Source organism: Panthera uncia, chromosome C2, assembly GCF_023721935.1.
Source record: "Panthera uncia isolate 11264 chromosome C2, Puncia_PCG_1.0, whole genome shotgun sequence".
Lineage (NCBI taxonomy): Eukaryota > Metazoa > Chordata > Mammalia > Carnivora > Felidae > Panthera > Panthera uncia.
The window spans coordinates 17,234,557-17,260,408 of NC_064810.1; the positions used below are offsets into that span (position 1 = coordinate 17,234,557).

A 25,852-nucleotide genomic window follows, 5' to 3' on the forward strand; every position below is an offset into this window, starting at 1 on the left:
GTGATTTAACAAGTTGGCCAAAAGTAGCTGGAATGTGGAATGAAAGATTTCATCTCTGTTGGGTTTTACTGTTGTGCACTGAACTTTTTTGGTGTTTTTTTTGTTGTTGTTGTTTTTTTGGCAGAATGACCAAAGTCCCTGCCTTTGGCATCCAGGAACCCAATGCAGTCATCATTTTTCTATAGTATTTTATACACCCTTTTTTTGATCCTTTGTGTATGATTCTATAAAACTTTACCAAAAAAAAAAGCTATTAGGATATACTTGTCTACTTTTTCAGAGTCTCTACAAAATACTGTCCTGGAATTAAAAAAAAAAAAAATTTAGATATCCTGGAGAACGTCATTTTATCCTTAGACTATGTGAAAATCTTATATAATAATAATTAAAAAAAAAGACTAGATTATAAGAATGTGGTTGGGACACCGAGCTTGATAGACTGGAAATGGCAGCCTGGGATTGCAGGGAGCATGCATAGTGACCTGGAGCACGAACATCCACGGGGCTGAGTGGTTTGGGACAATCGCCGACGTTTCCAGTAGCTGTTCTCTCTTTAAGCTCTAACACGCCGCGATGGGCATCTTGGTGCCCTAGACGGTTCTTCATTGGGTATGTTTTTCAAAATCTGTCATTTATTTGGGGGATGAGCAAACATGCAGAACTCTCTAAACAAAGGAAACGAAAGGGTGACAGCAAGCTTACCTTTGTTGGGAGCCAGAACGTTACTAATGTCACTCCTCTTTCTTTCCCCCCCTTGTCATCTCTTGGATAGCTACCTGGTAACTTGGCCAAGAAAACAGAAGTCACTGACATTCAACAACCGTCTATTAAGTGTTTGTAACTTGCAGAACATTGAGTTAAATACAGAGGTTTCAACAGTGGATGGAGGAGATGTTCTCTGATCTCATGGGGCTCCTGGTTGATCAGAGAAGGCGGAAAATTAGACAAGTAATCAAAATAATATGTAGTCAGGGCTATGACATAATCCCACAGTTGCCTTGCAAATTCTAGATTCTAAATAAGGCCTGTTTCCACATGTCGTTGAGCATGTGTGATCCAGATGGATTATGGGACCGTCTATTCCTTCGTGTAATTTTTCAGTCTTCCTCTAAACGTTCACCAAAAGTGACTGCTCTGACTACACACAGCTTTAATTTCCCTGGGGGTCCAGTCTGTGCATGAGAAAGCGGTTAAAATGAACTCATGTACAGTTGGGGACAGGGGAGGGAGACCAAGTGCTAGTCTAATTGTCACGGAAAAGTAGAAATGCAAAATCGCTCGTTATCTGCGCTCCCGCTCTTCTCTCCCTTAGGACATCTACTCGGCCTCTCCCATGATGATTCCAAATTCTGTGAAGAGAACTTTGGTTCCACAGAAGATAAGCGCTTAATGTCTTCCATCCTAACCAGCATCGACGCGTCCAAACCCTGGTCCAAGTGCACTTCAGCCACCATCACAGAATTCCTGGATGATGGCCATGGTATGTGTCATTCAAGACAACACGGGCTCAGTCACAAAACTTAGGGGGGATTATTACCAGTGTTACTTTATTACGTCCTCATGAAACCCACCACGCCCTGTGAGACGGTGGTTGTTTAGGTAGGGTCAGAAAAGGACCAAAGGGACTGTCTGTTGTTGCATAATGCCAACGTCCTTGGTGGCATTATAGCTATGGTATTTTTGCTTTGGAATTGAAAAGTTCAAAAGAGAAACAGTGTGGGAGACCACACAGAATGCCTAGCCAGTGCCCTGAAAGCCTGGCTTCTATTCCTTCTTTCACCACTAGCTTCCTGTGAGAATATTGGCAGACATCTTGTTTCCCTGCTATTAATATGACTCTCAGAATTATTTGTTACATGCTTCTCACAGGGGTGTGGTTAAAATGTAGGTGACCAGTCTGTTGGATCCTCTTCACGGCAACAGAAAGACAGGAAAGGAAGCTCTTTAGATTTGCATTCACTGGAAGAATCTGGTTTTATCCTGACAGCAGATTCTCCTAGAAGTAGAATGAAAACTACAGAAAAGAACGAGAAAATCAATCTGAATGGTGAGAAAATACTTTAAGAACTTCAAAGGAAAATCTTTGGTTTTATCCATTAGATACAGTTCAAGAGCATAGCACACTTTATTAAATTCTGTAAATCTAGGATTAGTCCTGTAAATTATATAAAAATACCAAGGAAGTCACAGTTTTTAGAAATAATACATTCTGACCTTTAAGTAGTTTTTGAAACAAGCTGTTGCTAATTTCCTAACATCCTTTTTTATTTTCTTTATTTTTTTCATCTTTTATTATTTTAAAGTTCTAGACACACAGGATAGATGCATTAGAGTTGAGGTAGTTGACCTACAGAGACCGTGTGGTTCACAATTTTCTCAGGTTATAGAAATGGACATATTCTCATTCCTTTCTTTCCTCTTAAAATTTGTCTCTTTCCGAAACTGGTGGTTGAACTGAATATGACAGAAATTTTTGATCGTGATAATTGTCCATAAAATTATCTCATGATGCATGGCTTAGAGTTAGCTGAAGAGGACCCGTGATAGTTGTTTTTCTTGGTTCCACAAAGCTAATGGCGTAACATTTCATAATATCTTAGTGAGTTGGCCATCTTGAACACTGGCTAAGTAACGTCAAAACAATTGATGAATCCTTCAAAGAAATTCTGCTACCAAGTTCTTTGGTATCTTGGAGGCAAAATCTGTTCATTAACTCCATTTTGCTATGTTAGTGGTGAACCAGTAATGGCTTTAGCTACTTTAAACTCTTTAAAATATCCTATTCCTGAAACAACCCAGGCCTAGCCTGGTTTAAAATTTCCCTCAATAGAAGCTGCTCTTTGCTCATTGGATGGACGTCCCAATATCTCAAGGATTTAGGAAAAAATACTAAGAATCCATGTGTCAGGCTTTTTCTTAAGACTAATAATAAGGGGTATTTTTCAGTGCAGCTCAGTTTACAATGCTGACTTAAAAATGATAAAGTCCTGCAATTGAATGTTTGCCTAATTCTCTGCCTGTGCACATTGAACAAGTCAGTATCTAATAAAGTCCCTCTTGGGTGGGGCGTTAGTCTCCGCTCTTAATATCACTTCTGCTGCTTTTTTCCCAGGTTTTCTGAAAATGAGATAGCATTAATATTTTAGTTCAGAATCCACATTACACATTCCAAAAGTTTGAGCTAAACTTTGAATCCCTAAATGAATGGATTTAGTTGCTAAGGCAGCAAATACTTATGGCTAAAACGGGACCATTTTTATTTTCCTGTGCAAGTATTAGGTCAGCTAATTACAATGCTGTGCAGAATTGTGTTCCTTATTGCCATAATTTTGGAATGAGTCATTTATTTCATGTTTGTGGAATTCATGATCTTACTTTCTGTGCAGCAAATATGCTTTCAGTATTGTCTTCATTTTTAAACGTCACTCCTGTATTTAAGAGTCCACGCTCAGATTTTTAAAACTTTTGCAACAAATTTACATAGTTTACATGTGTGTCTCTATGTCCATTCCAGAGATCTTCATGGTAGATAGCAACCAAGAGCATACTTTTAGTCGATGTGGATCTTATCACTTGCGTTGATAAAATCTTATCTGAATTTCCCACTCACATGTTAAATACATCGATTAAATTACCAAAATTCTTGGAACAGCAAATTCTCATAGTCTACTTCCTCATTTATTCATTTCATGAAGCTTAGACTCTCTCACTTTTGAATATATTGGTCAGGCAGTCTTGTGTTATGACTAACACACACACACACACACACACACACACAAAAGCACACACACACTGATTTTTATCAGGAGCCTGTAATGAATAAAGTCATTTCAGAATATGGAGAGCCAAAGAAAGTAGGGTACAATTGCAAAGCTCAATTACGCTCATTTCAAAACAGCACACACAGATACCGAAACAGTGATACCCTCTATGTACTGTGATTTAAGTGGGAATTCAAATAACTTAATAACTTTTACACTGCCACCAAAAAATCGAGTTAAGTCAGTTTAGGTGAAAGTGCAGTGATAGTAAGCCCAGGGGCGCCTGGGTGGCTCCGGCTCGGTCTGTTGGGCTTCCAACTTCGGCTTAGGGCGTGATCTCGTGGTCTGTGAGTTCGAGCCCCGCGTCGGGCTCTGTGCTGACATCTCGGAGCCTGGAGCCTGCTTCAGATTCTGTGTCCCTCTCTCTCTCTGCCCCTCCCCCGCTCATGCTCTGTCTTTCTCTCTCTGTCAAAAATAAATAAACATAAAAAAAAAAAAAGAACCAGTAAGCCTGATTTTGAGATGGTTGAGGCTCTGACATTTCAGCCTCAGAGCTTGGGAGAAAGCCAGGGAGAGCATCAAAATCCTAGAGGAAAGACAAACAAACAAACAAACACATCTTTCTCAAAAGACTAGACTGATACCAAGAAACCATATTGTAAAATCCTTTTACTTTGCTTATAGGAAATGACTCAGACTTCCATGCAAAGCCCTTTCATTCATAGTTAATAGAAATGGTTCTACTATTTTTCTGCACTACTTTTCTAGGCCGCTAACAGTTTAAAGCAATAAAATGGTCATCATGGCAGGGGCCAGGGGGAACTTCTGGCAGGTAAACTGAGAGCAAGAAGGGGTATCGTTTGACAATGAAGGAGAAACCAGAAAAGCTGTAAAATGTAGCCCTAAAACATTAAAAGCTCAGAGGTCTGGTACCTTTTGCCAAAAGGTCAAAAATGGTATCATATCACCATAATCCCCTAAGGTACCTCTATGTTTCCATGTGATACAATGATCGATGCTCAGAAAAAAATGATTTGCTCTATAGGAAGATTAAGTTGATTAAATTGTGACACTAATATAAAGGCAGCAAAGCCAAGGAGATGCTCTCACAAAATTTATACAATTTTTAGATGGTGTCTAAAGAGTTCCTTGTCTGGAAAATCTATTCATGGATAAAGAGCTCATCCGTCTCCTTCCCACCGGTGCTAGAGAAATGAGGTCTTAAAGCTCAGTTAAATTCCCATGATTTGATTTGTTTTTAAAATTATTAGCCATAAGTAGCTGGACATTTGTAGCACTCTCCCACTGCCAAATTTAAATTCATTAATACTGAGTGTTTCCTGATTTCATTCCAACAAGAAGTATGTAACAATTAGGTTATGTTTGAAAAGTCAACACGCACAGGCTAAAATGACTGGACTGCCGATTTGTGATTCAGAAAAGGAGAAGCCACGTCTCAGGGGCACTTCCCCACCAGCCTCGCCAAGATACTTGTAGACATTCTGCAGTGTTTATACGACTTAGCTCTATGCAAGCTGGCGAGGACTGTGATCCCCCAAAATCAAGGTAAGCACTGGCAGAGAAATTGTGCGGTGAAAGCAGGTTGCTGAATTTCTTTTCTCAAAGGCTAATAACCGTGAAGCCAAAAACGATAGCTGTGTCCACTATATCCCGAAGTCCGCGGTGCCAGGTGATGAGGAAGGCCACCCCCCAAACAGGTGCAGCTCAAGAGGACCCTTGACACAGGCTGCTAAGGAAAATCTAGAGACAACTTTGAAATATTAACATGGGACATACTTAAAGAGCTAAGTTTACAGCCATCTACTAAACGCGGAACTTTGGAGATAAAATGGTTTAGAGAACCAGTTCTCTGAATCCAGTGTAGACTATGACGCTAATAACAAGATCTTAACATTCAGTTTTTAAGGCAACACTCATAAAACTCCAGGCCCATCATGACAGTATCTTGATTTTCACAGCAAATGTATTCTTTAAAAAGAGTCTGCAAATAAGGACATATTTAAAGGACTGGTATTTTTAAACAGCTATGCTTCACCCTGTAACAAGGAGACTTTTTCATCTAATTTCCTCGGCATAACATTTGCTAAACAGTGCACTTCAAGCTTGTGACGGTGTCACCAACAGATCCCTGGAATTGCCTTTGGTTAGCGACAATGGTCTGTGCCTTGTCAATGGCCTCAAGGTGTCTCTGTCACCTGGCCCGTAATACATCACTTCCTCTTCTACTGCTAGCCATTCAAATAAACACCTATAAACATTGGGGTCCAAGTGCCCCTATGCATCAGTACTCCTGTATCCCTTGGGTAAATTCCTAGCAGTGCTATTGCTGGGTCATAGGGTAGGTCTATTTTTAATTTTCTGAGGAACCTCCACACTGTTTTCCGGAGCAGCTGCACCAGTTTGCATTCCCACCAACAGTGTTGATGGGGGATGGGAGGGAGGGGAGGGTGGGTGATGGGCATTGAGGAGGGCACCTGTTGGGATGAGCACTGAGTGTTGTATGGAAACCAATTTGACAATAAATTTCATAATTAAAAAAAGATATGAAAGGCCAAAATAACTTCAAGACCATTTTATAGGTTTATGAAGAATAAACATACATTTTAAATCTATATAAAAAAAATAAACACCTAAAAGAACTATGAGTTGCCAAGGAGATATGCTTGCAAGTGAAAGGGGACAAGTTTCATTGGGAATAGTCATTGATTTCTGATATACCATGGATATTCGGACCGATGCTTAATTTCATGCCTGTGCTATTGGAAAGGAAGAGAAAACAGAGAAATTACCATCGTGCTAGAAACAGAGAAGAAAATATGAAAAGAATAGAGAACAACCACATTTGATCTGATGATTTTCATTAATCATTGAAATGAAAGACAAACAGTGCTGGAAATCAGATAGAAAAAAGCCAGAGATCTTTCTACTCCATTTCCTGGAGGCATGGCCGACCTGGCATCCCCCTTAACCTTCTCTGTGGCCATGGAGAGACTACCACCGTCTTTCCTTTAATAGCTCATCGCGAATCTCTGCCTTTTACATTTTTTAATTTTTCATCTTTAAAGCATTTAATTGAACAGGGCTGGTAAAAACGAATATGCAATATGGACACATTTCTGTTGCCTTTCTTCTAGAAACTATCCATTCTTCTATGGAGAAAATGTGAACACAAAGGGGAAAAAAAGGAAGCAGGAAGGAAAAGAAAAAAACAATTTGGCAATTTGTGGAAGAGAGCCCAGCATAGCCCAGATAAGATTTCAGACTAGGATAAATTGGAAAATACGGGAAATAGGTGGGAAGAAGTGGTCGAGTATAAAAGTCAAACACATTAAGAAAAGTCAACCGTAGATGGCTGCTTTTAGAGGTCAATGCAAATGATGTCGAAAGATTGACAGATACCCTCTTTCGCTCTTCGCCCAAATTATACACATTTTTAGAAAAATGGACAATGTATATCCAACCCACTGTGATTTAGGTTTTAAATATTGTATACCGTGCGATTCAGAATCAGGCTCTAGGCTGACTTCTTTTTTATTGTTGTTCAAGCATTCCATTTGGTAGAGGTGTCCGTACCTATTTTATATTGCAAAAGGACATAATTAAGCATATAGATGAAACTGATAGACTGTATGTTTCAGGACACACAGAAACTAATGCAGCAACAAATCCTGATGAGAACACCGGAATAATAAATTAATGGCAATTCTGAAATAAATCATTTTATTTTAAGCAAGAAGTCATCCCCAGGTGACTTCTAAGGGAAAACCATAGAACTGAGATACCATTTTTTTTTTAATTTTTTTTATGGTTTATTTATTTTTGAGACAGAGACAGACAGAGTGTGAGTGGGGGAGGGGCAGAGAGAGAGCAAGACACAGACTCTGAAGGAGGCTTCCAGGCTCTGAGCGGTCAGCACAGAGCCCAACATGGGGCTTGAACTCACCAACCGCGAGATCATGACCTGAGCTGAAGTCGGACGCTTACCCGACTGAGCCACCCAGGCGCCCCTGAGACACCATATTTTTAATAACAAAGCAAATGTGTTATTCATTTTTAAAATTTACCCTTTGGGCGTGAAACCAATGTAACATCATGTGTCAACTTTACTCCACACAAAACAAAACAAAACTTAACACTTGGGTATTAAGCTTTTTAAAGCGACACCACATCCCAAAGTCTCCTTGTTAGAAGTTGATTTCAAATTGAATTCTATGTTTCTTTTTGCTCACCATCTCCTAGCCAGGTGAAAAGACATCAGTGACTGCAAGCCCACAAAGAAGTGGTAAATTATTTTGGCTCAAGACAAACGAAGTTCACCCAGGCCACATGTATCCACACACGTTAAAGGCTCCCCTGCCTAATCCTTAGTTACACAGTCTTACAGTTCTGTGCTTTTCAGTAAAATAAAAAAATTTCTTGAAACAGCACTTTTGAAGAATCGGAAAGTATTCTTGCTGTCTCAGACGTTTGTTAACAGTTCTTGTAACATCAGCCACCTGTCAAGCATTCCCTGGTTTATACAACGTTCTCTTCTCATGTAGCAATGAAGATAATGCTTTTCATAGAATTCTCAGTGCCTAGTCTTACTGTCTTCCAAACAAAGCTTGGTGAGGTTTGACTATCATTCTTTCCTATTGACTTGATGTTGATGTTTTTCTTTTAACTCGATGTTTTTCTCCCAGAGTTCTCTTTGGCTGGATGCTTATTTTTAATGCTTTTTCTGGCTTGCCTTCAGAAGCTTTACCTCTTCAAACGTTCTGGCTCGGAAACTAAATAGGAACTCTATTCTTTATTCATTTTCATATAATGCTTCCATCAGATTGACGAATTCTAAGGTATTCACTTTGAAGAAACTTGACCGTGGTTGTGAAAACATTTGCAGTATACTTAAAATGTGCTGAACTGTTCCTTTTCTCAGTGGAAAGTAGGATTGAAATGTGATTTTCTTTTGTTAAGTGAGAAGAATGACTTGAATGTGTCTAAAATTGTTAAATAATGTTGAGCATAGAGTCAACTGTCATTGTTTTGTAAATTTCCGGTCACCCTTTATATTTCTGTTAGTTGATTTTATGCTTACAGTGTCCTAGTGAGAAGAGAAGCATTCCACAGAGCTTGAAAATTAGGGAAAGCTTAACTGAGCTTGGTCAAGAATACTCAGCCACTTTGTGTTTTGCCAGAATTAGGCTTTAGACCAGGTGTTTCTACCATTAGGCAGGGTATCCACCATTTAAAAGATTCCTCCACGAGCCTGCCCAGTCAGCAATAAAAGCTAGAAATCTATCCACATGCTAAGCAGAGGCGAGAAGGAATATGATAAGGAAGGCAGGCTCTGAGCATAAACCCCTAATAGCTACATGACCTTGGGTCAGTGACCTGTGTTTTCATTTCTCAGTTTTCTTATCTGTAAAATAAAGAAAATATTAGAATCTGCCTCAAAGAGTTCTTGTGAGGATTAAGTAAGCGAGTACATTTAAAGACGTGAGGGGGTGCTTGGGTGGCTCAGTCGGTTAAGCATCTGACTTCGGCTCAGGTCATGATCTCGTGGTCCGTGGGTTCAAGCCCCGCGTCGGGCTCTGTGCCGACAGCTCAGAGCCCGGAGCCTGCTTCGGATTCTGTGTCTCCCTCTTCTCTCTGCTCCTCCCCTGCTCGTGCTCTGTCTCCCTCTCTCTCTCTCTCAAAAATAAATAAACCTTAAAAAAGTTAAGAAAGAAGTGAGAATAGTGTAAATATTTGTTACGTTTAGTACTATTGATAATCAGCAAGCAAATCCTAAAATCAAGTAAACAAAAACGTGCAGAAACCGATGGTTAATGGGCATGCTCCTGTAGGCCCAGAGACAATTCATGGTGCTAACTCACTGAGCAGGGATACTTACGGGAAGCTTTTGAGGGGAGGGGAGGCGTGTATCAGCTCATGAGTTCACCTTGCCTGCATGTATGCCCACTTCTACAGATTCCCCAGCATCACTCCTTGATGCTTCTCACAGTAGTATGTAAGGAGAGTACCAACTTATTTGTGTGACACGCTTCAAGCACCCAACAGCTACTAGGTGCATCCAAGACTAGACCCAAATGGGAGACAAAGAAGAAGAATTAAAAGAAGGGCTTTGTCCCAAATTTTCAAAGATTAGGTCTTGTCTTTGCCCACTGCTCCTTTATTCTGCAGCTCTTGAGTGCTCTGTAGTTAAAATTCACATAAGTCTAGAAGAAACGCCTCATTTCTTTTATTTTCTTCACTTTTGGGGGAGACGTGAAGGTGTAGATCTGGGTCGTTTTCGTGTTTTCCCCGTATCTAGTACGTTTGCTGGGACATCGTAGGTGCTGACCAAATGTTTGTTGATGTAGTGAATGAATGAGGTCTCCCCTTGTAATTATTTACGGAATTAATGGAGAGGGACGTGGATGGGCACATGAGGAAGACCTAGGCTGACAGTGGAGAAGGGTATAAACAGAGCGCACGGACAAATTCTGTTTCTCAGAGTTGTAAATGCTCGTTTATTAGTATTGTTTTTGCTGCTGCCGTTGTCGTTGTGTCCATTGTCTTTTTTCCTCCGGGTCCGTCCCGATTTCCTCTCACCCCTCAGCACAGCGGCTGTTCTTACAGCTCATTATTACAAAATAATTTCACTTGATCATCCCACAGTCATTGTCACAGATGCCCCAGAGCACGTACGTGGCCTGTGAAAATCCGGGAGGTAGTTAGTTGGTGAATGCAGAGAGGCGCCCGCGTCCCTCTCCTGTGGAGCCCCTGCCCCCGGGCATCAGCCTGCAGACGTGTGGCCGGCTTATGCTCCCACACCAGCTGGGGCGCTGCGTTTTCAGACCCATGAGTTGCGTAGGTAGAAGCCTAAACACAGAGCGGCGGTCAATCTCGGTTTTTCTTTCAGGTAACTGTTTGCTAGATCTACCACGCCAACAGATATCGGGCCCTGAGGAGCTCCCCGGACAGACGTATGATGCCACCCAGCAGTGCAACCTGACGTTCGGGCCTGAGTACTCGGTGTGCCCCGGCATGGATGTGTGCACGCGCCTGTGGTGTGCCGTGGTCCGCCAGGGCCAGATGGTGTGTCTGACCAAGAAGCTGCCAGCCGTGGAAGGGACGCCATGTGGGAAAGGGAGGATTTGCCTGCAGGGCAAGTGTGTGGACAAGACCAAGAAAAAATATTATTCAGTAAGTGATTTTGTCACGCAATGCCTGGGGACGCAGGATCTGAAGAACATTCCGGTGACATGTGTGGGTGCTATCACCAGAAGGCTTTATTTCCTAGTGAAGGTATTTTTCCTTGAAAGGCTCAAGGGGAGCATTTGCTCAGTCTCCTCCGCTTTTCAAGGTCCCGAGGAGAGCGTTGACGTACACACGCACAGTGCTTGTCTTTCAAGACTGTCACACAACCACGCATTCTCAGATGCCCCGACAGCAGCCAGAGCTCTTCGCCCGTTCCTCCCGCAAAGGAGTTTATAGCGTTCTTCCCTGCGGCCCCTCTCATCTTCCTGCTGCAGTTGCCAGAGTCGTAGACCCCTAGGGCGTCAGAACAGAGCTAATCATTCCCTGTGGTGCAGTTAACACGTGGCGTGAGTGCGTGGGGGTGTGGGTGCTCTTCGATATCTGTCATATTTCCTCTCGACAGAGAAGGACTCCAGGCTTATCAGGAACTAAGCCAAACTCACGTCAAATACGGTTATGCATGTGACAGGGGATCTGCTTCAGATGGGATGTGTGATGTCAACAAAGGGATGCAGAACTTAGGTGCTAAAGAGGGAGAAAAACATAAATACGATCAGCCATGCCAGGCATTGTGCAAAGGCCTCAGCGGCGTATAGCTTGCTAAAAATGCAGAATCAGAGCTGACAAAAAGTTAGCTGTAGAGCCGTGGTTATTGACGGAAATGGGCAGTATCAGAAGGCCCAGAGGGACCAGGAGTGATCCTTGCAGTGTGCTCAATACTGACAGGGAAACATTCAGATCCTAGTGCCACGGAATGGCAGGGAGCAGAAAAGAGGAATTGCTTAGAATTGGAATTGCACTGTCATTCCAGAACGTCCAATATCTGTGACCATGCCCAACTCAGTGAAAATTTACACCTGGGATGCGGTTTCCACTATGGCATTGAATGCAGAGGATTTCCAAATGTACGTCTTGAATGTTTTTCTCCTTTCTGAGTTAGAAATATCTTCTATTTTCTCTTTCAGACATCAAGCCATGGCAACTGGGGATCCTGGGGGCCCTGGGGCCAGTGTTCTCGCTCGTGTGGGGGAGGAGTGCAGTTTGCCTATCGCCATTGCAATAACCCCGCACCCAGAAACAGTGGTCGCTACTGCACGGGGAAGAGGGCCATCTACCGTTCCTGCAGCGTCACGCCCTGCCCACCGAACGGTACGCTGCTCCCAAGTGTCAGCAACCCACCATGTAGCACTTGTAACCTGTATTCTAGCAGTAATAAATAAAGGAGGCTAGAGAAATAGACTATTAATCTTGTACTTCACGGTTCCACCAGTGTGCGAATTAATAACAGATGCATGAGTGATTTTTAAATGGTTATTAAAAGTAACTCGGTATTCAGAGAGTAGGAAGAAAATAATGGTTGTTTTCAATTCCATGTACAGATAAAACCCTTCCACCCTTGTGTGTCAAGAGGCTCGCAAAGAAAGAAGTTTGCGCCTTCTCCTGAAAATTATTTAAAAGCACAAGATTATGTCTCAGGTTCAGAGTAGGTAAAGTAATCACATGACCTGTTTGTTTTTTAGGGAAATCTTTCCGTCACGAACAGTGTGAGGCCAAAAATGGATATCAGTCTGATGCGAAAGGAGTCAAGACATTTGTGGAATGGGTCCCCAAATATGCAGGTGTCCTGCTGGGGGATGTGTGCAAACTGACCTGCAGAGCTAAGGGGACTGGTTACTACGTGGTGTTTTCTCCAAAGGTAATTGCCCACCGCCTGTCTGGAAGCAGTCGAGCCTTGCTGGAGATTATTTGGTAGAATAAAACCTAGAGCTACCAAATATAAACAGTCATTATTCCATGGGGTGGCTAGATTTTGGAGGGTTTTCTTTTCATCTCTAGAAGGTCTATGTTCTCAAACCTTAACACAAAGAACAAGAAATTATTCTGTACAAACAAAACAAGTCAATATTTCAAAAGCTACTTTTGAAAAGCGTAGCTCTCCATCAGGGAAGGTGTGGTTTGACTTTAACTTCAAAATAAGCATGAAAACAACTAGAATTTCCGAGGTATGTTTGTATGGGGAACTGAAAGCAAGAAAGCTTTCTATTTTTCCATTGTTTAATTAAGAATTCCTTTGGCGGGGCACCTTGGGTGGCTCAGTCGGTTAAGCGTCCGACTTGGGCTCAGGTCATGGTCTCGCGGCTTGTGAGTTCGAGCCCCGTGTCGGGCTCTGTGCTGACAGCTCAGAGCCTGGAGGCCGCTTCAGATTCTATGTCTCCCTCTCTGTCTGCCCCTCTCCCGTTCATACTCTGTCTCTCTCAAAAATAAGTAAACATTTTTAAAAATTAAAAAAAAAATTCCTTTGGTGATTCATGAAGGTCGGTTTCAAGATCATCATCTCTGACCCAGACTGTTAAATGTCTTACACCCATAATATGAATTCATATCCCTATAGTTAGACGCGTTATGATATATGTGCATGAAATTATCCCTCATTTTTCACAGGAAAGCATTTGCTAAGTTACTAACAGTTTTATTTCTCAAAGTGAATGGTATGCAGCAATTTAAAATACTGTTTATCTAATTTGTAAACAGGTGCTGCATTTAAAACTACCTCTGAAATTGGCCTTCAGATACGTGTGACATACTACTGAAAACAGAAGTTAACATCCACCTTAAGTCATTTTGAAAATACTTTCTCTTTTCATTGTAAAATAATACATTTTCGGGGTGCCTGGGTGGCTCAGTCGGTTGAGCGTCCGACTTCGGCTCAGGTCATGATCTCATGGTTCGTGGGCTCGAGCCCCGCGTCGGGCTCTGTGCTGACAGCTCGGAGCCTGGAGCCTGCTTCGAATTCTGTGTCTCCCTCTCTCTCTGCTCTTCCCCTGCTCATGCTCTGTCTCTCTCTCTCTCCTTCAAAAAATAAATAAAAAAGAATTTAAAAAATTTTAAGAAAAAAAATAATAATACAATTTCATTTAAAAACTGACAAAGAAATAAGATCACCTGGAAATGCCACCATCTGGAGACCTGTGGGTCTGCTGAAGTATACCCCACTTCACTTTGCACACATATACACACACTCACATATTCACACACATATATGAAAATAGTAGTAGATACCCAAATGCAAAATACAAGTTTATTTATACATATGACTACATATGCTATTTATATACACTCACATGCACAAACCACAGAGTGCATATTCATACTATTTTATAGCTAGTTTTTAAAATATATACTATTTTTGGGTGTGATTCCTTCATTCCAAATGCATTCAGTATCTTCTAGTAAGTACTTTGCTCTGATTTCCCCAGACTCCCTTTCTGCACTAATATGTTTGTGTCTATTTCAATATCTGACGGTTCAACACACGATAGGGCATGCTTTTCAACCACAAGGAGGTTTGGATGTCAAGTGTAGACTTTCAAATGCATCACTAGAGTAACAATTATGCCACCAAGAAGGATCTCTGCCATCTTTTTTTTTTTTAAACTTTGTAAAATGTTTATTTATTACTGAGAAACAGAGAGAGACAGAGCATGAGTATGGGAGGGGCAGACCAGAATCCGAAGCAGGCTCCAGGCTCTGAGCTGTCAACACAGAGCCCAGGGCGGGGCTTGAACCCACAAACCGCCAGATCGTGACCTGAGCTGCAGTCAGATGCCCAACCGACCGAGCCACCCAGGCGCCCCAGATCTCTGCCATCTTGAGCTTGCTCATTTTCCGCACAAGAGACACGTCCCACATGCGAAGTGAAACGATCGTTTCTAGCAATGTAAAAAGGCGAGACGGTACCTTGGGAACATGCTCGGGATACAGAAAGGGAGAGGACGACCTTGGGTCTCCTGGCACATTTGGAATTAGGCTCAAGAGAGAAAGTGCATAACTGAGATTTATCTCAGATCTTCCTTCTGCCAATATGTCGAGGATGTTTCGGTTAGATACTCCTGGGAACTATGCTTTTTCGGTTGTTTGTTCATTTTTCGATGTACTGCCCCGATCAAACTCAAAACTCAACATTAGGACTTGCTCTCTTACCGTGCAAACCAAACCACCTGCGCACAAGTATCTCCCGCCGCTAACGTGAGCCTCGTTATTCAGGTGACGGATGGGACCGAATGCAGGCCGTACAGTAACTCCGTGTGCGTCCGGGGGAAGTGTGTCCGGACTGGCTGTGACGGCATCATTGGCTCCAGGCTGCAGTATGACAAGTGCGCAGTGTGCGGGGGAGACAACTCCAGTTGCACCAAGGTGGTCGGGACCTTCAATAAAAAAAGGTGAGGGGGTAGAACCCTTGCCCTTACGTGCATGGGACAAAGCTTTAGCCTTGAGAAACTGAAAGGGTGACTCATGTTACGTCACGAGCCATCCGTGGAGGGGTCCAGCATGGCTCCAGTAACATAGGGTCCACTTGAGAACCGGGGAGGGAGAGGAGAAAGCTCTGGTTGCAGAGCCGAAGCTCCTGGTGCCTCTGGTGGCAAATAAACCGCAATGGCTCTGATCAGGGTCAAGGTCTTGCAGAGTGGGAACACCCAGAAGGAAAAGTCGGTGGGGTCCCCACTAGCCATCTCGCTATTTCTGAAGCATCTCTTATTTCTGAAGCATAATTTAGGGAAGGATGGCCAGTTTGCATCATAACGATTTCACTTTACAAAGGATTTTTCATTAGGCTGTATTTTTCTTGAGAAGACCTGTAAGTTAATGGCGGTGATGGAGACAGCAATCCCATTTTATAGTGACCTCTGCAGGTTTAAATCTTCTCTATAAAGAAATATATGCAGTAACATCTGCTTCCTGTCATTGTCCTTGATTATGCTTTTGTTTTAAGTATGTAAATGTATAAAGTATCCAGTTTTGGGGGGGCGTCTGAGGGGCTCAGTCCGTTCAACGCCCAACTCTTGGTTCCGGCTCAGGTCCTGATCTCATGGTTGGTGGGTTGGAGTCCCACATCGGGCTGCATGCTGATGGTGCAGAGCCTGCTCGGGATTCTCTCTCTCTCCGCCTCTCTCTCTGTCTCAGCGCCTTCCCTGCTCACTCTCTCTCTATCAAAATAAATAAATAAACTTAAAAAAATGAAAAAAATAAAGTACCCAATTTTTGGCATGAAATATTATGTTATCAGCCAGGAGGAGGGAGCAGGCTAAAAAGTCTGCTGGAATGCAGGATTGTCTTTCCCCTTTGTCAAACCACTCTTTGGCTGAGTAGTGTTGGCCCGGTACGCATACATTCTTGATGTGTGTGCTGTATTGTCTTTACCGGCAGGTAATATGCAAACCCGATTAACAATAAGGATTTATTAAAATAGTCACATGCCATGTTATTATGCACCGCTGGAAATTATCTTTGATATAGTAAAAAAAAATTGTATGTCTGCAGAATCTATTCTGAGTTAAAAGATGCATTACTAATCTTATTTGCTAGCGATTCATCGGGACTGTATTGAGCCATCTCTGTAAAATACCCTCCGTGTCAATTACATACTGCATTTGTATATATTGCCAAGGTGCAAGACCCCTTAGAAATGAAGAAGTATACCTTTTTGTTTTACAAATGAGGAAACTGGGACTCTGAAAGTGTAGGGCTTATCTAATTTTGCACGGTTGTTAAATGCTAAAGCAAAGGCTATGCCTTAGGTCATAAGATGAGAAGGCTATCTTGTTTAAAAAAAAAAAAGGAAAGGGAAGGGAAGAAGTTCAGGAATCAAATAAGAAATAAAAAACCTTATGTACTATATGCTATGCATTTTTCCTACATAAGCTTAGAAGCCACTTTTTTAAGTGCTAAATTTAGCATTTTGTCTCTGTATTGACAACCAATGTCTGCATGTTTCTTGTCCCATGAAAAGATGAAGAAATTCATGGTAGCGACGAGTGGTGGTGACAGAGCAGCTTGTCAGTTGATTTAACCAAGATTATATTGTGTGATATGACCGTTGAACTATTCCAGATAAATTACCTTGGTCAAATGTGACATATGAGAAAGGACATTGATCTTGGAGCTGAAATCTTGGCAGTCAAGCCCTGACTCAGTGACGCACATCATGTGATCTTTGAAGGGTCGCTTTTATTTATTTATTTTTTTACTATCAGAGTTCTTTTTTTTTTAATGTTTACTTACTTTGGGGAAAGAGAGAGACAGAGACGGAGCATGAGCGGGGAAGGGGCAAAGTGAGAGGGAGACACAGAATCTGAAGCAGGGGCCAAGCTCTGAGCTGTCAGCACAGAGCCCGACACGGGGCTCGAACTCACGATCTGTGAGATCATGACCTGAGCCGAAGTCGGATGCTTAACTGCCTGAGCCACCCAGGCACCCCTACAATCAGAATTCTTGAGAGTAGAATGGAATTAATAGTAATTATCTTGCAAGTTAATATTGTTGTGTGCATCAGAGGAGATGATGCATATTAAAATATTTCAGCAAGCTCACACCTCTTGACAAATACGACCCTAATCTTAATTCACTCCTCCCTCAATGTTCCTCATCTCAGTAAATGGCAGCTCCGTCCTCCTCTTGCTCAGTATCAGGAGAGTAAGAGAATCATATTTTATTGAGGCGCTAAGAAATCAAGGCACTAGGCCTCCTACCTCCCGCTGCCTTGGGAAGGTCAGTCTCAAGACCTCCTGCAATGGCTGATAATCCCAACTGATTCTCACGAATATGAGGAACGCTAAGGAATAAGGATTTAAAACAAAAAAACAAAACAAAACAAAAAAGCTCTCCTACCTGATTCCCTTACCCTTCATTCTTTATTTTCTTGACATCCTGTTCGGCGTCACTTAAACTCTGTATATAATCAGAACGTATTTTCCTGTAACGGTTATAAAGTATGACTGGCAGAGGTAAGGGTGTCGCACATGGGGATGTTGTGAAAGGAGCATAAAGTAAGAGTAAGGGGCCATGGCTTTGGAGCCCAGCACTGCCACCGGCTCAAATACACCTGTTCAAATACTTTAATATACCTCCACTTTATATGCTTCCTATGTAAGATGAGATATCCTCTCCAACACCCCTCCAGGTTATGTTTCAAGCCACGGTAGGTTTGCCTATCATCTCTTGATCCTAGATATTTCAAAAAAAGTAAGTCCCGTAACAAACTCTAAGGCAAAACGTATTACAAAAATAAAAATAATGAGTCCAGTTGGATGGGTAAGCAGTATCATCAGCCTTGCATCTTCTTTCTCCCAACACAATAGAAAGTGGCAGTCGCTGTCCACGTCAGATTCCCAACACACAAAAGGATTTCCCTGGGGAGGAGCCCCTCTCTGGATTCAGAGGAAATGCCTGGGCGGGGCAAATACCTTAGGGATTTTTAGGGTACGAATTAGTTGCCCCGTAACCCCTCAACCTGAGTAAGAATTTAGCAGCAGGTCATTAAATTTCACACACACCAAACTACACGGGCAATTTGTTTCTGTTCAAGTAACTAAGAAAGTAAAGCATATGGGGACCTTATTATCAAATTACTTACGGAGGCAGAGATTTTCACAAAGATGAGTCCTTACACGTAGAGTCTCTTGGTGCTCAGTTAGCATTTCTGTCCTAGCCTTTTTCAAAAGCTGTGGATATTAGAGATATTGATGCCTTTGCCCATATTCCGGAGCAGATGATGGGTCATTCGAGACCTACCTTATTCGTCACCCATCACATAGCCTCACTTTATCTGTCATAAGGTTCACGGACACAGCATTTGAGGAAATTTGCTATGGCATTAAAGATTCACTTTTTTTTTGTTTTGTTTTGATGATACTAGTCAGCGATGGTTACCCACTTACAGAATTTTACATTTCATTGGTGTTCTGCTCAAAGAATCCAGAGTTCTAGTAGAAACAGAAACAGAACTTCTACTGTGTCTCTAGTTCAGCAGTTAAATCCGTGGTTCCCCAACTATTCTGCACATTTGGAACGACTCCCAAAATCCTGCTGTCTCTTCCCATCCTGACAGATGGGATCTAATTGGTCTGGGGTCTGGGGATTTAAATTTTTAAAAGACCTCCGCTTGATTTTAGTCTGCAGACAAATCTGAGACTCGTTAATTTAAAGGTTTCTATGAGATCGAGGGCGGATTTTTGTTAGTATTTACACATATCCCATTTTGTGCCAAAAGAACATAAAGGAGCTTTGTAAAGATGATAGGATTTGTTACGAGTGTGCAATGTGTTTGAAAATCTCAATAAAGTTGGTGTACGTTTTAAAACGAAGGCAGGTGGTTAACATCATCCTGATTTTGAACATCCCAATAAACACGTATACACTCTCATAGTCTACTCACAATTTTGTTATAAGGAAACTAATTTTTGAAGCCAATTTTTAACTAATCTCTTCACTACCTTAAAACGTGTGAAGGTAAGGTAAGACTTTTAGAGAACTCTTATTTGTTTATCCATTTACTAAGTGTTGACTTATTTTTCCTTCTTTCTCTCCCTCTCTCTCCTCTGTGGACATTCCTGCTTCCAGTAAGGGTTACACTGATGTGGTGAGGATCCCCGAAGGGGCAACCCACATTAAAGTCCGACAGTTCAAAGCCAAAGACCAGACTCGATTCACTGCCTACTTAGCCCTGAAGAAGAAAAATGGTGAGTACCTTATCAATGGGAAGTACATGATCTCCACCTCGGAAACCATCATCGACATCAATGGAACAGTCATGAACTACAGTGGTTGGAGCCACAGGGATGACTTCTTGCATGGGATGGGCTACTCAGCCACGAAGGAAATTCTGATAGTGCAGATTCTTGCAACAGATCCAACGAAAGCATTAGATGTCCGCTACAGTTTCTTCGTTCCCAAGAAGTCCACCCAAAAAGTAAACTCTGTCACTAGCCACGGCAGCAATAAAGTGGGCTCACACACTCCACAGTTGCAGTGGGTGACAGGCCCATGGCTCGCCTGTTCCAGGACCTGTGATACGGGCTGGCACACCCGGACGGTCCAGTGCCAGGATGCAAACCGGAAGTTAGCGAAGGGATGCCTTCTCTCCCAGAGGCCTTCTGCGTTTAAGCAATGTTTGCTAAAGAAATGTTAGCCCGTGGTCATGAGCTTACGCAGAGCTAACTGGATGATTCATCACTGATCAGTCGTGGCAAATGGTGGTGATCAGTCGTGGTAAACAAGAGGTCTACCTGAAGCACAGAAAGTCACACTTCAATGTCATTGTCAACAGGAGTCTAATTATGGGCAGAATCTGCTCTCTGTGACCAAATGGAGATGTGCACTGCTTCGTGCGACAGTAGTGACCTTGGAATACAGAACAACTTGGGAGTTATTGAACATCCCCTGGGCTACAAGAATGAAAAAACACTGGTGAATGTAGAATCAGGGGACATTTGAAGATGGCAGAACAGTCTCCCCTTTGTCACCTACCTCTTATAGAATGTCTTCAAAGGCATCATAATCATTCTCATCCATAATACACAGTAGCTTATTTTTACTGTTTGTAAATCATTCTCCCTTGGTATGTCACTTTATATCACTTGGTTCTATTAAAAAATATATATATATATATATATATTTCTATAAAAAATGTTTGACCAAAGTAGGTCTGCAGCTATTTCAACTCCTTCCAGTTTCCAGAAAGAGCTGTGGATGATTTACTGGAAATTAAGAACCTGCTGCTGTTTTCACAAGATTTCACATACTTTCAGACTACAGGAGATCAAATTTTGGTCAAAAACCATTTTGACAGGAAGCATCTTCTGCGAAATTCTAAAAAAGAAAAGGATCTCCGCGTTGCTGGTCATTTAAATAGATACACCGATCCATTTACTTAAATGTCAACTGCCTGTATTTTTTTCAGGCAGCCAGCCAAATGAATGCATAATTAGGACGTAGATGTAGTGTTTGCGTGTGTGTATGTTGGGTGTATTCAAGAGTCTAAACACTAGTTTCCTCATGTTAGAATTTAAAAGGAAGAAAAACACACAAATAGAAATTTTCGATTTCTATCTTCACACTGCTTGCCCTTTCAGAGGCTTCCAGCTAATATCCTACCTTGTGTAATATTCGTACAAAACACACTGCAGAGAGTTTTCTAATTGCATCCCACACGTTCAACACTGGTATACCTCTTACCAGCCAGCCTTGAAAATGCATTAGTTTTCGCTTGTATGTTTTGTTCAGGGGTTCTGTAAGACCCGCAATGTTTTGTACTTGTTGATTTAGTTTGATAGGAGTATTAAAGATCACTTTGGAGTTAGCCACATCTAGAAGTGATCATCATATATGTGGCTCTTGCAAAAGGAAAAAAAAATAGTGGTTAATATTAATAAGACTGTTTCCACACCATACAGGCAGCGATTCTTTGCATTGTCTTTTTAAATCCAAGTATACTGATACTGTCCGTAAGATTTTTCCCAGTTGGAAAGCACTTGGTTGTACCAGTAAGTGTTTGGTGAAACGGGACGATTTTTGAGAAGTTTGTTGTTTCTGTTTCCGTAGCCTGTCTGGGTAGGTTGTACGTTTGGGTGTTAGATATGGAATTTTTTTACAATTGACTGCCTAAAAATCTCTTTTTAAACGGTCAACTGCAGCCCTCTACCCCATAGCTCAGAAAATCCAAGGTGTTCAAATTCATCGGGATTTCTTTTTCTTTATGAAAGATTACAAAGCCAATTGTTTTATATAAAACTTTATAATAATTGTACCAAATGTGCCTATTATTAGAGATTTGCATATAAAGATATTAGGGGACAATTGTTTGAGTTCCCTTAAAGCTCACCAGAGTTTATTTTTATTAGAAAATATTTTTAATATAAAATAATTATGTAATTGATCTTGCTAGATCACATTGATTTCAGCGGGTGAGGAGAATGGAGGTCTCACTGTTTTAAGTATTTTCTTAAGAAATTATTTGGTGAAACAAATAACGTTTTACAAAACTGTTAATCATCCTTTGGCTTCTCATCGACTGACTTTGCTTTAGACATGGTCATTTACTCTTAATAAATTATTCATCAGAGAAATGAGTCCTATATAGAGCTGGTCACCTACATTTGATGGAGGTCACCAGATATCAGGGACAGGAAACCATGCTATTCAAATCACTCAGAAAAGAATTTTAAATCATACCGACTATTTGATTATTCCAAAAGAATTAATAGCCAGGCCAACCTGACTATTTCCCAGTTTTCAAAACAATTTTAATCAAGTAACTCAACTGGGACAAAATTTGTTTTTATCTTTTGTTGTTATATTCGTAGCAGCATGAAAAAAAAAATAATTGAAGGGCAGCCATGTTTGTATTCATAGATTTTTTTTAGTATGATTTATCATTTATTTTCCCCCCAAACAGTGAAGTTTTATTCTTCTCATTGAAATAATCCTAGAGAGCTTAAAAGGAATAAACCACTATTCCGTGCTTTTAAGGAGTTTTCTTTAGTTTTTTCATACGAGTATCAATAGTTTGACTGAGGAATGTATGTCTATCTAAACTCCTGAGAAAAGCGATACAGACTGGAAACTGAAATTCAGAGAAATGGAGTGTTCAATAGATAAAAAGAATGATAAAGGGAAAATCCCCCATAATGAAATCTAATTCAGTCCAGTCTAATGTTGGACTATGCATTTCCCCTTTCCATAGTTGCATCGTGAATGAAGAGTCCAGGATTCGCGATGCTGAGGCTCCTTCCTCGAGGAAAAAAGTTTGTCTGAAAATGCTCAGGATAGTAAGAATCTAATCCCACAAAACTAAACACTCCGGATTCAGTGTCACTAAATAAAGGGAGCCCAGAAGAAAATGACATCTCTTTCTTCTGGAACAGAAAAGGCCAAATTAAGCCCTGCCTTGTTGTTTAAAGGTTTCAGGGCATTGTTTGAATTTGTTCGGTAAATTCAACGTCCTTTGCCTTCCTGTGGAAACAGTTTTATCCCATGAAACTAAGAATGAAGGGATTAATCACAAACAAAAATAAAGTTGCAGCACTGAAAAAAAATGTAATTTATTGTTTTTGCGACTGGTATGTGAATTTGTGTGATAAAAGTATTTATTCTTATTTAACAAAAATATGTGCAAATTCTATATTTAAAAAGTTTTGCTGTTGTCCTACTTTTAATTTATGCTTCATGTTTGTGTATAAAGTACACTTTGTGAGTTTACATAATATACAGCACTGGTTGCTTTTGTATTTTTTTACAGAAGGCTTTCTGCGTGAAACAGGCGTATATGTATATATTCCTCACGTATCCTTATTCTGATACTGTAGTCTTCCTCTCTAAGGAAGTTTTAAACTTACCCTTTCTTGACTAGTGGTATTCGTTACTTGTAGTTACATTAATAAGTCTGTTGGGTTTCATTAATATTAGTTTTTCCAAGTCACAGATAAGAAAAACACTTATTCAAGCAACTGAAGCCTAAGTTCTCAACTTGGTGTATAGATAGCCTGGAAGCTTCCCACAGAAGCTAAGACACAGTTCAGAATCCCTGATACCAGTGATAAACGTAGACAGGGAGCTGTTGATATGTGAAATTTGTGTGCACACAGTGTCCAAGAGCTATCAGTGATGATAAAACCAAATACTGTCCTTTGCTGCTTTAAAAACACTCCTTAAAAATTAATACCATTTATTCTCTAGCATTGGCGGGATCCTATAGTTAGAGTAAACAAATTGCATTTAAGTGATTTAAATACTAGTAATCATGAACGTTGCTACAGATATGGGGTCTCCGTTGATAGAATGTCACTTTGTACTACTAATGAATCTCACAGAGTGAAAATAGGACTTGGGACAAGCAAGGACACCTTTTATCACATCAGCTTGCCTCTGACTGTGATTTCAGTCTGGTCACAGTAATAAGGCAAAGCACCCTTGGATATTCAACTGACCAGCTCCATCTCTGGCTCTGATGTTTCCCCCACTGACTCATTCCTTAATAACAAGGTCATTGTAATGGTTTAGGTGAGCACGGCAGCCAGATTCAATGAAGTCCAGGACTTGTGTATGACTTAGAGGTCACTCTTTGTGAAACAAGATTGGATTTAATAATGGCCAAATTTTGCTAATAGTTTATGGCTGAGGATTGGTGAATATTACTGATCTATTTATGATTAAGTGGAGGTGATAATACCTTATATTTTTTTAACATTTCAAAGTTAATAAATGAATAACCATGAGTATAGAAATGGTCGTCCAGAGCTATCATAGAGCCAGTCTATCATTTAAACACAGAGGAAAGGAACTTGTATGTTTTCTCTATCATTTTTCTCATTTGCCAACACCTATAGCTTTAGATTGTCAAACAGACCATTTTAGGTAATTAGTACACTGAAAAAAACCCAGAAAACTCCCTAATAGCCTCCTTGCTAGCATGAACTAGAGAAATGACGTCTGAAGTTATAGGATCATGAAACACATCAGTCTATAATGCATAATTATATTCTAATCAATTAGCACATGGGAACATATTGAAACAAGAACCCGTTACATTAGTGAGATAAAGAAACTGGAAATACACATGATGTTCAGATCAGAAAAGTATTCATCTGCCAAATGTCTTTCTGGGGTAATGATACCATAGTTCTCAATGCAGATTTTATGGGGAAAATAATGAAGGTATAGTTGGTAGAAGTTGTTGGTTTTAAAAGAGAGGAAGACTGAAATGTACATATTAGCCAACCCAGTTAATTGCACCTTCCAAATACAGTAGCACTTTAGCGATAAATTGGCTACCTGTGGTTCTTATCCTGGAGCTCCACCAACTGGTCCATGTGGACTGTCATAGGTCAAATGAAAAACCAAATGGCCCATCATCTTATAAGGCACGGCCACATCAGAGTGATCCAAAGTCTAACACTGTGAGGAAAACTGTGATTTGTAAATAAAACAGCATATATTTTTTTTTCAGTTTCTTTTTGGCACATCCAATGTAATTTTTATCAAGGTGCTAATATTGATCAGTGACCAACTATCAAATATGTTACTTCGGACTCACTATTTTATTCTACATGATTTTTCAATTTGCAAAAAAAAACTCTTTAAGTTTTTGGTCTAGGCGGGGCACAACTTGATACTCAATGTTTGGGAAATGCATCAAATGGTCAGCCTGATCAGCAGGGTTCAGTGACATAAGCTATAGGTACATCCAGGATGTTTAAGGTGACATCGAAACTTGAAGAGTGTCAGGCTAGAGGAACAGACTTTTAGATGAGTCGTGTTTCAGCACTTACTAAACCATCCGTGTTCCTTTCAAACTAACTTTTTGTTTCCGATACACAAGCTTTTGTGTATATTTAGCCTGACTTTTTTTTTTTAAGCTTTGCAATATTTTATGTCCATGGTAAACCCTTGGCAACTCTTTCTTGGTCTTTTCTTTAACAACCCACAGCATATTAGAAACACCTCAGACTGAGAGTATAATTAGAATAGGAGATCATATTGTGTGTGACTTTGTAAGACGTGACTTTCGATTAAGAAAAATATATTGTCTCCGGATGGTGTCTTTGCGTTACACGCTCAGCCATGACATCAATGTAGGAGTTGACAAACACTGCTTCCATTTAGTATGTTTATTAGAGGAAATCATGCACATGCTTTGTAAATAGACTGCAGATAACTAAACAGATTGCAGAAATATATTTAATTTGATGTGAGCCGTGGCACAAATTTTTGATTTCTATATAAGAGCCTTGTGAGTAAAGACAGGTAATAAACCTAAGTGGGTATAACTGAGATTTTTATATCTTGAAACATGATTTCAAGCCAGAGTAAAATATCGAAGATTTTCATGTCGTCGTATATAAGCAGTAGAATGTGACCTGCTTATTATCTTCAATTTGTCAGAAGTGATGGTGTGTTTCAGTAAATGTAATGCAGTTGAAAAACCAAAAATCTTGGAAAACTAAGACGGGTCTTGTTTAAAATGTCTCTTCCGCTTTGGCAAATTTTGAACCTGAATCAGCTATTGAAAGCAT

General features: G+C 40.7%; 1 protein-coding gene across 2 annotated transcripts in view; it reads left to right on the forward strand.

Annotated features, from left to right (window-relative positions):
• ADAMTS5 (ADAM metallopeptidase with thrombospondin type 1 motif 5) overlaps positions 1–25,558 on the forward strand; it is a 49,910-nt gene extending 24,352 nt beyond the window's left edge. Inside the window, exons 3-8 of one of the 2 annotated variants that reach the window (XM_049627967.1) lie at positions 1,313–1,480; positions 10,669–10,952; positions 11,972–12,155; positions 12,527–12,702; positions 15,051–15,226; positions 19,404–25,558. In XM_049627967.1, the coding sequence (XP_049483924.1) occupies positions 1,313–1,480; positions 10,669–10,952; positions 11,972–12,155; positions 12,527–12,702; positions 15,051–15,226; positions 19,404–19,971 (1,556 nt within the window). In that variant the 3' untranslated portion in view covers positions 19,972–25,558. The remainder of the gene's footprint in view (positions 1–1,312; positions 1,481–10,668; positions 10,953–11,971; positions 12,156–12,526; positions 12,703–15,050; positions 15,227–19,403) is intronic. The other variant, XM_049627968.1, reaches the window with a different exon arrangement.
• The last annotated feature ends 294 nt before the right edge of the window (positions 25,559–25,852 follow it).